Here is a 15,405-nt window from a genome sequence, read left to right on the forward strand (position 1 = left end):
TGCTGAATGCAACCTAATAAAAACAAAGAAGAAACATAGCAAAAAATGTCACATTAAAGAGCAAGGCACAAAGTACTCCAAAGCTCCTTATGGATCTAAATAAGCATCTTAGAAGAGGGGATGCATCTGGATCACAGTCTACAATAAAACTATTCACACATCCAAATTGCTGAGTCTTTCCATTGATTAAGCTTGACAGTTTTCTATTTAAAAAGGGGACATCCTTTTGAAGATGTCTTATAAGTTGATATGTGATTTCAAAGAAAAATCCTAATTCATTTAATATCCGCTAGTTAACAAGGAAAGGTTTTAATTTAATATGGGGAGTTTTATTGGGTTTTTTTTGTTTGTGGGTTTGGTTTTTTTTCCCAACATCTCTACCTCCCTAGTCACTGAGCAAATCTGTGTGCACCAGAAGTCTTGTGTTTTCCTTTGTTACTTCTCTCTGTAAACTTCAAACACAGGGAAGAAATCTGTTTCCTCATTTTTTTTTCTATTTTAAATTTGAACTCCATCCAAACATAATCTGTGGGTTTGTAAAGAAGGCTAGAATTTGACTGGAAGAAGCTATTTTCAAAAAAAGAAAATACCAACATGAAAAAGTTAATTTAATTTTCACAATCTGTATTGAAAATTTAAAAGCCATTTGTTTTACAAGCGTTGGTGAAATTATGGCAAATGACTGCATTTTCACATTACCACACATACCATATGATATTTAAGCAGAGCTGAAACAGTATTATTTAGATACATTTCAGATTTCATTTAAATAATCTACTGGTTTGCAATCTCACATAAATATAAAATGTGATATTGACCTCAAGATTGTATTGATTATGTTCTCATTACTCTAGCCAAGTCTGACTAGCCATTTCTCCCCCAAAATGAATGTAATATCCATTGGGTTGTTTTAAAACCACTGAAAATCATCTCCCTACTTCCTGAAATGAACACAGTGGAAGCATGGCAGGAGGACAGAAAGAAAAGGTTAAGATTTCAATACCTTTTTGTTTGCTTTATTATATTAGAATGAATGCCATTATTATGCCGAAAACAATGAAACCCTTTTCAAAGAACTTGTCATCACTAAATCAGTTGGGTCTCAGGTTGTCTGGAAAATAAACCCTCTGCCTTTCCATCAACCCCACTTATAACATTTCTTTCAGTAGAGTGGAAAAGATTTTGAATAATGTGCATTTTCATGTGTTTTAGTTCAGATTAATATTCACAGTTGTCATTCTCCTGACAAGAACAATAGCTCCTTCTGGTGTTTATACTTGCCTCTTAGAAAAGAAAAAAAAACATTGCCTTTCTTCACTCTCCAGAGTACTTTTATTACGTTGGAAAAATGCAAGCTGCAGGAAATATTATTTCCCCTTCTCCTGTGGAAGAGCTTAATTTGTCATTTCAGAGAAACAAAAACCAAATTCCAGCCAAAATTTCTATTTAAATGTCTGTCTACATTTAGACAGTTAACTTTAAAATAGATATGATTTAAATAGATATTAACAGACTTTAAAGTACATGAAAAACATTTGCTGTTGCATAATGAGTTTTTCAGATAGTAAGTAATGTTTAGGTGGAAAATAAACTGTTATCATTTCTCTCAAATATTATTCAGAACTGGAGGCCCAAAACATGCACACAATTAACGTGATCAAAGTATACAACATGTTTTATTTATCTTATGTTATATGATGTTGCTTGTTGAACACTTTATGCATTTGTTTATCCTCATGAACAGTAAGATGCACTTGGTGAAATGAAAATATTATAAGAGGCTGGATGGGATGAAGGAGGTTGGGAAATGGCCTTACTCTGTAAATTCAGTAAGCACAAGAATTACTCATTAGTAATAAGTAAGCTCCAGGCATTTAAGATACCTTTAACCCACATTCATTCCTAAAAGTCTGTGTTCAAAACATAGCTGTCTGTGGTTTGCAAGGTTCTTTGACATTTGATTCCCTTGGATATCTTAAATGTACTTTGAGCTTTAGGGTTCTTTTGGATTTTCCCTCTTGGTACTTTTATGCATTGCTGGGAAATTTGTTGTTGAGCTCTTCCATGTTTGGGTTCACATGCTTTGGATCTTTGAACAGGTTTCACCAAAACTATTTTAGTTTGCCTTCTCTTTCAATTTACGGACTACACCCTAGAGCTGAAAAGAAGTAATTTTCCTCCTTACCCTCTCTGAGATTATCAGTGCTCTTAAACCTGCTGCTGTTTCTTAACAATTGTTCATATGCCACTGATTTGGACCACAACTAGATGAGAGTTTGCCTGGTCAACAGTGTATCATGAACACATAAAAGCTGTGTGACATTTACAGATTCACAGAATAAAGTAGATTGGAAGATCACATCAAGTCCATTTGAAGCAAGCCCAATTGGAAGAGAGAGCTCAGAGACCTGCTTGGGTGAGTTCTGAATGCCTTCCTGGATGGAGAGTCTACAAATGTTTTCACAAACTTCAATATTTTACTATCTTCATAGTAAGAAACATGATTTTTTTTTTAATCCTGAATCTAGTAGTAATTTACCATGTCGTACCTTATTTCCATTGCCTCTAGTCCTGTAACTGTTAACTATTTCCAGAGATGCTTTTCTCACTCCACTGATATCTAAGTGATCCTAGATATTGCTCCTAATTCTTTCAACTAAGTATTTTATTTGGAGGAATTCAGAAGTGGCATGTTCTGCATCATTTATGGAGGGATAACTGACAGATCCTTGGATGAATACACACTTTAATACCTCTTGAGAAAGAGTTATATTTTAGCATCCCATTTTTACCCAGTCTTCTACTGCCTGATTCTTCTCTCTGCAATTCATCAAACATTAATAAAGACTTAAAAAGGAATTACATATCTTTTCCTAAAATAGCAGCCCTTTGGACAAGGGCTGCTATACATACTGCATTTTTTGTGTCATACAATTTCATTTGCAGTAGATGTGTTGACAAGTTAAATCAGAACACCTAGAAGAGGAAATCAGGAAACATTTAGAAAACTTGTGTCTCTAGCCTATTAATTGAAATCTTATTTCCCTTCATTATTTTTAAAACACATTGAACTGCTGCCCTGCCACTAATGAAGCCATGACTTTCCATATAACTGAATCTTTTAATGTTGGAGTTCTTTATGATTTCTCAAACTCCTTTGAGGATAAATAGAGAAAAATCTGAGAAGTATGTCAGTCAGAAAGATAATAGATTTTTTAATTTATTTTTCTTGTCAGTTATGGCCTAGGTTGCAGAGAACTTTGCACAATTCCTTCTAATTCCTATGAACTGTTCCTGTATCTTAGGTCTGACTGTCCATTCTCTGCTGAGCAATTTATAAATCTCTGCATGAGCTGGAAGCTCCCATCTCCTTCCTTTGACCCTTTTTCTCTGCTGCACCTTCAAGTCTCTGCCTTTTTTCCTCAACAGGGAAGAAGCAAACTTCCTCCTTCCTCCATAGTGGTTCCTTTGAATGTGTCTTCTTTTTTTAATATAACAAAAGGTGAAAACAAGAAAAAACAGGAGATGAAATTCATCACAGCCTCAGACACTGAGTTTGCTATGTTGCCCAAGCTTTTTAACAGCTTTTACAAAGTGGGAAAACAGATAATATTCTCTGCTTCTTCTTCTATGCTGTCCATGGATTTCTGCTTTTTCTCCATAGGTGAGATTATTATGCTCTAAAACTCTTTTTTAAAAAACAACTCAAGCAAAAACAATTCAAGATATGCAATTCAATAAATCTATTTTGACAAAGGATCAATAAATTTAAAAGTAGGGAAATGATACTCATCTATATTTACAGACTGCCTTAGGTTACAATGTAAAACCTATCCAAAGTTATGTATTCTATCACCATCCTCATAAGCTGTTAAAAACAGGTGAGGTAGTGTTCTTTATCTCCTCCATGACTCATCCCTGATAACTCTCTCCAGGGGATATCTTCTGCTAATGGGCCACCAAGCTTCAATTCACTACTGGTAAGATTACATCAGCCCATTGTGAGATGCCCACCCAGGGGGAGGAATGACCATTCCTGCCTGGTTATAATCTGAATTTGGAAAACCAGAAGAGCTCTACTTATAGAATTCCCAGAGGACAAGAGCTACATAACCAGCACTGGACCTTCAGAGACCCTTCTACAGGATCACCACTTCAACAGAATCACATCTATCATTTCAACAGGACTGCAGCCACCATTTCACCAGACTGCTACCATCACCCTGACCAAGAGGGTGTCAGGTTATATCCTGACTCAGTGTTTTCTGCCTTTATTTTAATTTTCCTATTACATTGTAGTTCTGACTTTCGCTGATTTGCTTTCAAGCTAGCACACAGGCTGTGTATAAATATAACAAGAAATACCTTCCTCTTGATCATATAGAAAATTAAATGAAGCCTACCTGAAGTCAGAGCCTACCCTCTTCCCATTTTCAGGAATTCCAGGATCAGGACATGTATCAGAAGCAATTGTATCCCCACCCTGGGTCACTGCAAAGTAAAGAAAAAAACATATTAGACATGCAACTCTAAAGATGACTCTTTACATTTCCCATACATAAATTACCATTGCCTGAATGCAACCATATTTTGACATTTTTTCTTCAACCAGTGGAAATTATTACCAAAAAGAATCCCCACAAAATTGATTTATTTGTGTATTATTTATTTTTTATTTGTTATGGTAAAAAAAAAAAAAAAAAAGTTTTTCTTCTGTGGGAAGTGATGGATTTCCAACAGTCAGTCATTCTTTTAATGAATACACTAGAATTCAAAGTTTTCATCAGACAGGAAAAAAAACAAAAACATTTCAGGACACCACCCTTTGAAATCTTCACAAACCACCACTGTAAGGTTAAGAAGTATAAAAGAAAATAAAATTTCCATAATAAAACCTGCCCGCAATAAGATTTAAAATAAACAAAAGGCAAGAACCCAACTGTGATACTTTAGAACTGTAGAGCAGGAATATTTTTATGAATCCCAGAACCACTAACATTGGAAAAGACCTCCAAGATCATTGAGTCCAACTTTTGACCAATCACTGCCTCAACTGAAGATAAAGTTAATCTGCAGAAATATACAAGATACCCCACTAAACAATGTATTTGTAGCCAGCTGAATATGTGTTCATGCAAATGAGGCTCAAATCTCTATTTTATGTTTTCAGCTAAGAGAAACACAAGATATGCTATACTGTTCCACTCTTTTTGCCCTCCATTCTTTCTCCATCCAGACCATCAGATAATTAAATGATACTATGTATATAGATGCCCAGACTTATGGTACTCTCAAGACTCAAAACAATTTGAAAAGTGTCTCCTTTTTCCCTACTACATTCCTACAATGGTAATTAAGGAAAATGTGAAGTTAAAAGTTATTAGTGATAAACAAATTATATAAACCAGAAGACTGACTATACAGAAAACCCGAACACACGTGCTTTTTATCCTGCACATATACACATATGGTGTGCCCAGCTGAGAAAAGGAAGAACTGACATAAATACTATGTTAAGTTTGCATTGCCAGGGGTGGCTTCTGTGAGAAACTGTCAGCAGATTCCTCCATGTCCAGCAGAGCCAATCTCTGACAGCTCCAAAATGGACCTGCTGATGGTCAAGGCTGAGCCAATTAAAAATGTTGGTAACATCTATGGGATAACTGACTAAAAATAAAAGTGATTGCGCAGTTGTAATTGCAGCCAGAGAAAAGCAGGGCTAGAATGTGTGAAAGGAACAGCCCTGCAGACACCAGGGTCCGTGCCGAAGGAGGGGCAGAAACTGCTCCAGGCACCAGAGCTGAGATTCCCCTGCAGCCCATGGCGCAGCGCATGGTGAGGCAGCTGTGCCCCTGCAGCCCATGGGGATCCACAGGGATGCAGATGCATGGTCCTGCAGACCTGTGGAGAAAGGAGCCCATGCTGGAGCAGGTTTGCTGGTGGGACTTGTGACCCTGTGAAGGACCTACACTGGAGCAACCTGTCCTCGCAGGACTGCACCCCACACTGCAGCAGTTTGGGGAGGACTGCTGCCCATGGGATGGATTCACATTGGAGAATTTAATGGAGAGTTTTCTCCCATGGGAAGAACAACATGCTGGAGCTGCTTCCTGCCCCCTGAGCAGCATAATTGAACATAACCCCCATTTCCATCTCCCTGTGCAGCTTGGGGAGCAGGTAGAGCTGGGAAGGAGGGAAGGGTGGGAGAAGGTCTTTATACGATCTTACTTTATTTCACATTACCCTGCTCTGATTTTGTTAGTATAAATGCAATATCTTTAATTCCAGTCTGTTTTGCCCATGATAGCATTTGGTGAGTTATCTTTCCCAGTTCTTATCTCAACTCATGAACTCTTGGTTGTATTGTCTCTTCCCCATCCAGTTGCAGAGCGGGGTGATGGAGAGGCTTTGGTGGGTGCCTGGCACCCAGGCGGGGCAAACACACTACAGTTATATGCCTCCAGTCTTTCTGTTTCCTCCACAAAAAACAGAACTACTAGAAATTTGTGGATCATATTTTCCATCTTGAAAGATCTTTCGGGAAATTTCTAAGAAAAGGACAGAGCATTCTTCCTGAATTTAAAACGAAACAAAAGAAAACAAAACAAAGTTAATTGGAATATTTTAGCTGCACAAAATAAATTACACAAGTCTGAGTGGATTACAGATGACAGCATTACAGCTGAAAGGTGATGGGAGCTTAGATGTAAAAAGCAGCTGGTTTTCCCACACAGTAATGTGCTTTCAAATTTAATACAGCAGCAAAAGGAGTGGTGACAAATAGGATACATACAATCAGATTTTAAGAGCTATAAATCTTCATGTCTGTTTTGGCAGCTTCAGGGACAATTCATTTATATAGGAATTCAAAGATTTACAAGAGAAGATTTAATGAGCTAAAAAGCTGTATTACAGCACTATAAAAATACAATTGAGACAATGCACTATTATGGACCATAGTTCTTGACCTGACCACAGGCCAGGTCTTCTGTAAAGAAGCAGAGAAGCTTCTGATTACAGTACATTTCGACATATGCTTTTTTTTTATTATTATTTTTTAAATCTAGAAAGTTTTAAGAATACAGGAATCATCTCTTTATCCATTTCTTTTTAACACTACTCATTGTCCTGCATACTTGTTCTGTACACTACATCAAGAAAGATTATGATAATATCAAAAATTTCTTTGAGGACACAACTGAAAACATAAGGTGTTACTTTAAAAAAAAATATTTTCTCCTCAATGCAAAAGCGAAACATGAGTAAAAATTCAGTTCATCTGGACGTTTGTCCATGAATAGCACACAAAAAACTTGAAAACTCTCTACACCAGAGTTCAATCCTGCTAATGTCACTAATATTACTTAGATTGATAAAGTCTTTCGCGCGTGAATAAAGGTTTTCAGAAAAAGGGTATACTAGTGAGTATACATATATTTTATTCTGAAAGTTTAATCTTGTAGTTGCTTGAAAAGTGTCAGCACTGAAATGCAGTTATAGTGAAAAACCTGGTCTTGCTACAAAAGCAGCCTGCTTCTACACTGATGTTTCTTAAAATAAATTCTCTCCCCACTAATATTTCTTTCTCTTTTCCCGGAAAAAAAAAGTCAAATATTTACTACTTTTAGCAGAGAACTGTAGCTATGTTAGTGGACATGAAATTCAGTTTGGACTACTGAATCACCAAAACACAAACATAAGCAAAACAACTGACATGGTTATTTGATTTACTAACTTTACTAAACATGAACCTTGTGGTAACAACTGTTACACAAGGTGGAGAATACTACCTTTGCTGTCATGTTTTAAGGACATGACACATCACACTGGAGTGAAGTCATCTCCTTTTACAGATCTATGTATATACAAAATGCCTAAGTGATTTCGGTATCTTGCTTTCAAAATATATTTAAACCTTGCAGGCTCTACAAGCATTTCCTGGATACAACATTTCTGTGCATCCAGTCACATGCCTAATCTTTCACTGGTTTAATTTCAAAGAAAAAGACTTTTGTATGCTTTTGAAAGACCCATGTCTAGTTTGTACTCTTTCTACACTGTATAAAGTTTCATTTACTTAGGGTGTTAAAAGGTGTTTCATGATTTTTGCATCTTTCTTCTGGTTTTTCTTCCATCTTTTTCACATCAAACATGAATTGTTTCTCTTATATTCAAAGCTCATTCACAGACTGTGTGTATTTTAACTATCATGTCAACTTACATTATAGAAATTAAAATTTCAAAACAATGGTGTCAATGAAAACGGAAAGTACTATTCCTATTTAAAGCTTGCAAAACTTACAAATAAATGTAAAGTATGCAAAACCTTCAGCAAAACTATGCACTAATTATCAGGATTTATCTTAAAACACTAACAATGTTTCTCTGAAATGCAAAACTAAGCATTTATAACCTTGCAATTATGACAAATAAATTTAGGACCAGCCTCTCCCAATATATTCTTAGTGCATTCTCAGTATACCCTCTCTGTTTAAAAAAAAAAATAAAATTAAAGAGGGTATAATCCTGGCTAATATCAAAGTAAGACATTACATAGGCAGTCCCTCATACTGCATCCCAGTTCTTCAAGGAACCATCAGCTAGAAAAAATGGTGAGTATTCCATGAGACTAACATAAAAAAAAATATTTGAAGTCACAGGGCAGGGAGAAAAGTGAGGAAATATTCTAGTCAGGTTTGGGGTTTTTTGCTTCTTTTTTCTAACAGCAGGTTTGAGAACATCAAAGATGCTTCAACCACCACACAGGTCTGTAATACAGAGGCAGAGTACTCTCAGTGGATATGACTTAACTCTGGAACTTCTCAACATGTCAGGCTATTATATACTGCAAAAATTACACATTCTCAAGTCTTTCTGCAGAAATAATTGATGACTAGCTGTGAATTCATTAATGTGATTGACAGATTTACATTCTGTATACAACCTCTAGGGTTAAGACTAGTGATCCAAATTTCTACTTGATAAAAATAAAATCTACTCTTTCTTCACTGATTGAGAATGAATCAACAAGATTTCTTATATTTTCTCAGTTGGGATCATAAAGACTACAGTTTCCACAGCTTTGGAGGTCATCTTTACTGTTTTACTTGATATATGACACAGGAAATTCAGAATTCCTTTAAGATGCTTCACATGCTCTCATTCTAACGCAATAGTAAAGAAGAAAGACTGGCAGTAACTATAAACATAAATCAGATTTTAAAATACTGTAATCATAATAATAAACAATTACCACATGCATTAACATCCTAATTTAGTTCAGCATATGGGAAGTGTTTAATCAAGGAGCAATATTAGGCAGGAGGAAGGGCTGGTGAAACAGATGTTTCATGCAGCAATACAAGCTATAGGAAATCTCCCTTGTTATAATATCAGTCCCACTCCAGACATGCTCCATCTTCTGCTTTAGATGCATTTGGAATCTGAAAATACACTAACAAACTACTCAGGTTTATGTAAATTATGTGACGTAATACTTTGAAGGCCTTGACTTCAAAAGTATACTTCAAAAGTATTTGTGGGAGCTTGTCCTGGAGCAGACTGGCCAGACACTGGCCACACAGTCACACTATGGATAACCAACATCAAGCTTCAAGAAATAAGAAGCCACAACTGATGACATCCAGGCAGCTTATGGTGAGGTGCAAAGGACTCTGGGACACATTGGGAATGGCCATGCAGATCAACAGCCTGTGATTGGCCAGAAGGTTTCTAGAACATACTATGAGAGACTATATGTGTGTCGGCCCTACTTCAGGGTCTTCTGAAGCAGCCTCTTTATGTTTTGTTTTGCACCCTTGTTTGTGCCCTCTTATTTAGTTAATAAACATCTTCAGTTTTGGCACTTCAGTTGTACCCATCCCTTCCTTGTTGCTGTGCCATGTGAGCACACCATCCTCGAGCTCCCGAGACCAGAGGGTTCCCTGTGTGGCCTGCAGATCCCTCCGGATGTTGTTACTGGCCCATTTCTGGCTGCTCTGCTGCTAGCCAGGTCAGAGAGATCACCAGCAGCTGGATGCATCACAACAAGTGTTGTTATGTATAAATGGGCTATAATGCATAACTTTTTTCAGTGGCCATTATGCTATTAAAAAAAATATTGGGTGTTCATGCTTCAGGTTCCAATACCTACAATCTCAAATTTAACAAGTTATGGCAGTCTCTTTAGACATTTACTCCTTCTCCTACTGGTAACACCAGCCTTAGAATAAAAATGGATAACCCAGAGCCCTCATTCCCTCCATAATTTGTTCTGAAAACTTTTCAAATGTAACCAAAAATTGCAAGAATGACCTTCAAGAAGGCTTTGACAAGTACTCCCTGGAGGCTAGACAAAAGACCCTAAAATTCCCTGTAGAAAGATACTGTAAAAAATGGCAGCTTTTCTAGAGCTGAGTGACAAGCTGTGACACAGCAGAGAGTCACAAAGATAATCAGCAGACTGGAACATTCCTCCTACAATGACAGTCTGAGAGCAAAGATTGTTCAGCCTGGGGAAGGCAGGTTCCTTGGAGACCTCACTGTGGCATTCTAGTTCCTAAAGAAGGCTTATAAAAAAGAGGGAGACCAACATTTTACCCAGCCATATAAAGACAAGGGGAAACATTTTTATACTATAAGACAAGAGATTTAGATTAGATGTCAGGAAGGAAATCTACTTAGATGGTGCTGTGGCACTGGAAAAGGTTGCCCAGAGAAGCTATGGCTGCCACATATCCTATGGGTGTCACTGTTCATGGCCAGGCTGGATGGCATTTTGAGAAAATGGATCTTGTTGAGGGGGGAGGGGGCAGAGTTGGAAATGGATGATCTTTAAAGTCCCTGCCAATCCCAATCATCCTAGGATTCTATGAAGTTTGTAAATTGAACAAGATTGCAGTGAATGGGTACTTTGTCTCTCTATTATGATGAAAATAAAAGCTTACATATGTAAATATTAATCTCTTTCCAGTCAAGAAGTCAAACAGAAATGCAATGACACTGTTTCAATTAAACAAGATATTACATGCACTGATTAATGTAATAGAGTCAATTTGGTTAGATTTACATTTACTTACACTTTATTTTTAAAAGGTTTCCATTTGTAATGTATCTAACAGTTCTAGATATCTAACAGGAATATCTAACAAAATTTTGGTTTTCAAATAATTATGGTTCAAAAATGAAACCAAAACATTTAAATTATTCTTTATCAAGTGTACTATAAATTTCTTGTTTTATGTAGCACAGAATACTGTCATCACTGAAAAAGAATAAAGGATGTGTATAGTTGATGTCTTGACAATATTTGGAGAAAAGGTATATTTTATCACTGCATAAAAGAACTGAATACACTGTAGTTGTTTTGAATTCAGAAAGTTGGAAATAATGGAAGAAAAGAAAGATTGTAGAGGACAGCTTCAATCCACAAATATATTCACAGGGAGAATTAGTTGAATGAAATTTTCCACCATATTTTTCATTGCATTTTCTCTAAAATGTCAGTTACCCCTACCCTGAGGATAATTTCAAGCTTCTAAAGTTTTTGATTTAAACCAGATCAAAATAAAATAATTGATTTGTGATTAATTTTAATGATCAGAATACATATATTGCAGGAAACCTTTTTTTTTTTTTTTTTTTTCAATGACATTTATTAGGAGATTTCTTAGGTGCTGGACTTAGCAGCACATAAGCTCTTCTCTATTTCCCCATAGTGTCTTACAGCAAAGAATAGCAAGGTAGCGTCACAGTTAAAGTTGTTTATAAACAGTGTCTTTGCATACACCAAATCATCTGCAGGAGATTTTGTTTTTAAAACTATGACACAGTCCGAAAATTTGATTTACATAAAAATTTGATTTACATAAAAATACACATAAAGTCACATTTGGTTATTTTAATAATTTTGGTCTACATAAATTTGACTACACTAAAAAATTATAATTCATTTATTAATTAGAGGATGCCGAATGGATTTTATTCTTTCTTTTTTCCCCTGATATGTTTTTTGTATAATGACATAAATGAAAAGTATTAAGTTGGAACCATAATAATGAGATACAAAGGCATTGTTTATATGGGTATACAAAAGTATACAGATATTGCCTTATTTATAAGATCACTAATGTTATAGAAAATACAGATTTAAGTAGAAAATACAACTGAAATTAAAATACCAAGACAAAAAAAAGTATGTATTTCAACAGTACAAAGAGTACTATATTTTTCCATTCAATTTAATCCTGGCTTTTAAAAGGCTAGAAAATTACTTTTAGTATAATGAGTCAATCGTATTCTTTAAGCAAGTCCTTCAGCAGAAATAGCAAAACACTGATCTGTTACAAATAACAGATATAAACCTACATGACGCTTGTAATGTAGAAGTGATGGATTACTGAAACATGAAGAAATGGAAAAGAAAAAGAGACAAACAAGGACAGGTAAGGAAAGTTTTGAAGTTCAACCACGTAACTCTTACAAGAAGCTAGTTCAAACTCTTTTTTCCTTAATTTACCTATGAATTGATTAAAATATTGGAATGCTGTTGAATAGGAAAATACGGTTATGTTGGCACCAGATGGCTTGGGCTCATAAGGCCATTCTGGGCAGTCACACAAGGAGAAGCCTTTTATCCAAAACCTGCCTATAGAACACTCGTACAGATGGCATTGTGTTTCTTCAAAATTACTAACAAATCTTACAAAGCATTGTTCTAGTAGTTTAGTAAACCACAGCCAGCTGCTAGATTTCATTTAAAACTTAAATTATCTAGTGCTTCTCACTAAAGGAGTATTTTAATGACCCCACTTGCTTCAAACATCAGATTAAAAACTACTAATTTCTGAAACAGAAGCAATTAAAAAACCCTATAACTGTCACATGCTAAAGTTAATTCTTTTAGCTTTTTTTGAATAAGCTCTAGCACCTTCAAACACTGGAAAATAAATAATCATCCTACTACACTGCAGCTCTCAACTTGGTTGAAATGCAGGTTCCCTGTAACTTACCAATATATTTATGGCACTCCTTTTTTCAGCAGATGGGGATTTCTATCAGTAACTCTTTACTTCCTATGACCAAAATAGTTGGTGTGTCCAACTTCTCCTTGTTACTCTTTAGTAATTGGCTAGGACAGAGCTAGTTTTTCATAGTAGCTGTGAGGGGACAGTGCCAGGAGCTGTCTAGGTACGTACCAGGGTATGTCTAGGTTGTTACTCTATGGCACTCTAGCACTCTATAGCACTTCAGATCACATCCAGGGCCATTCTCCCTTTCCAGAAGAATGTGGGCATGGGTTATGGTTAGAAAGAAAAAAGTGTGGGTGCAGAGGATCTGTAGGCTCCTTGTTCATTTTCTCAGGGTCATGACGGGTTGGTCAGTGAGTAATTTTTTTATGTAAATCACTCTCATTTCTGTACTTTCATTATTAGTACCATTGTTCACTTTCTTATCCCATTGTGGTTTCCAGTAAATTGTTTTTCTATCAATCTGTAATCTCCACCTTTTGTGTCTCTTGCTAGAGGAGGGGCAGGGAAGCCCTGTCTGGTTTGGACCTTTGATGACAGGGGGATCAATAAATTGGGGAGTGCCATTCCTAAACCATGACATTTGATGATCACAAGGCCTGAAAATAAATTTCCCTTGTATAAATCCAATATTTTGTCCATTCTTAGTGAGTTAATCAGCATCGTAAAAAAAACCAAACTGAGAAAAAAGTCTTTTGTTTACTTTGTTTTGCTCTGATTTGGTATTTTTTTGACCAATGTCTTTCCAACATTTGAATTTAAGTTTCATTCAAGCTTAATGAAGCAACTTAAGGCTCAGCTTTCAGTCAGTCTGGGAGCTTACTAGTCCACCTTCTCCTGAAGTCCTGAAGAGCCTGCTCACTCATAACATTTCATTTTACATTTACCTCTGTTGACCTCCATGGGCTGCTTCACCATGGGCTTCAGGAGAAGCTCAGCTCCAGTGCCTGGAGCACCTCTTCCCCCTCCTTATTCTCTGACTTTGGTGTCTGCATCATTGTTCCTCTCACATAATCTCACTCTTCCCTGAGCACAATTATATCCACCTAATAACTTTCTTTTTTTCCTTCTTAAATATTTCATCCCCGAAGCGTTATGACCGTCTTTGATTGGCTCAGCTTGAGACAGCAGTGGGTCTGTCCTGGAGCCCCACTGGCACTGGCTCTATCAGACACAGGAGAAGCTTTTCACAGAAGCCACCCCTGTATATTTCATATAGCTAAGAAACTACATGTTTAGAAATTGTGAGGGGAAATTGTCAAATATTTACTTTTTTAGTACAGTTATACATACAGATTTTAGCTTGATTTAAATACTACTTAAAAGTTTAAAGTGAAAGGATCAACTTTCGTTTTAGCAGTAAGTTCTAATTTAAATAGATTTTCTATATGAAAAATATAGTGGGAACTGGAATATATTCTATATCTCCCATTTCTATGTTGAAATTCCTACAAGTCACACAAAAGCTATGGCTCAGAATTAGATGCATTCATCACACACAGTTTGTGTGTGTGTGTGTGTGTGTGTGTGTGTGTGTGTGTGTGCTGGTTGCACCCTCTCACAATGTGCAGGCAGTTATGCAGACCTCCTGAGATACCGTTCAGCTCATTAAAGATAAAGCAGCATCATGAAAATTAGAGAATCTTTTGATAATTGCAAATGTCAAATTTTCACAGCTGTTGAATTCATCAGACTCCAGGAACAGAAACTGAACTTGCAAAAACTGGGCTGACCAGGTGAAAGCCTGGGTACAATTTCCTTCAACTGGCGGGCCACACACAACATTACTATTGTCAAATGAAGTGCAAGGGAGCTCCTGATGACTCTAGAAAGATGAAATTTTCCAGCAAGTGGCAATTCATTCACCAATGATTCAATACAGTTCCACCAAATGAAATATACGTTTTCATTATGTTCACTCTTAGTTAAGAAATTGTCACCATAGTAAGCATACCTTAGGACTACAAAATCATTCATTAAGTCTTGCCTGAGCTGCACTTGTCCATGCCTGAAAATTTAAGAACCCATTTCTATACTTTCATTTTAATTTATGAGTTATGGAAGCCACCAATTGAAAAATATCATATCACTCCTTCATCAGTGCTGATACTTAAATAATGATCTACATAATATCTTTATATTGCTCAAGGTCATGAGGGGAAGACAGAGAAGAAACTGTTCCACATCATTATATAAGAACTGTATTGTACCATCTTTGTGGCCTACATGCAGTAAAACTGTTTAGGACTCATCAAACCTATAAAGTCCTTATAACAATAAAGACACTAATGTAACAGTATTATGAGATCCTTAATCATTAGTTTTTACTAACGATTTACTATACTTTGAAATCAGTGTCATTTCATGACTTGCTGCA

General features: G+C 36.2%; 1 protein-coding gene across 1 annotated transcript in view; it reads right to left on the minus strand.

The window, feature by feature from the left end:
- CSMD1 (CUB and Sushi multiple domains 1) overlaps window positions 1–15,405 on the minus strand; it is a 1,068,142-nt gene that overhangs the window by 324,578 nt on the left and 728,159 nt on the right. The window contains exon 8 of the mRNA XM_041477428.1: window positions 4,404–4,491. Coding sequence (XP_041333362.1) covers window positions 4,404–4,491 — 88 coding nt within the window. The remainder of the gene's footprint in view (window positions 1–4,403; window positions 4,492–15,405) is intronic.

This window comes from Pyrgilauda ruficollis, unplaced genomic scaffold, assembly GCF_017590135.1.
Source record: "Pyrgilauda ruficollis isolate IOZ18807 unplaced genomic scaffold, ASM1759013v1 scaffold40, whole genome shotgun sequence".
NCBI classification, from domain to species: Eukaryota; Metazoa; Chordata; class Aves; order Passeriformes; family Passeridae; genus Pyrgilauda; species Pyrgilauda ruficollis.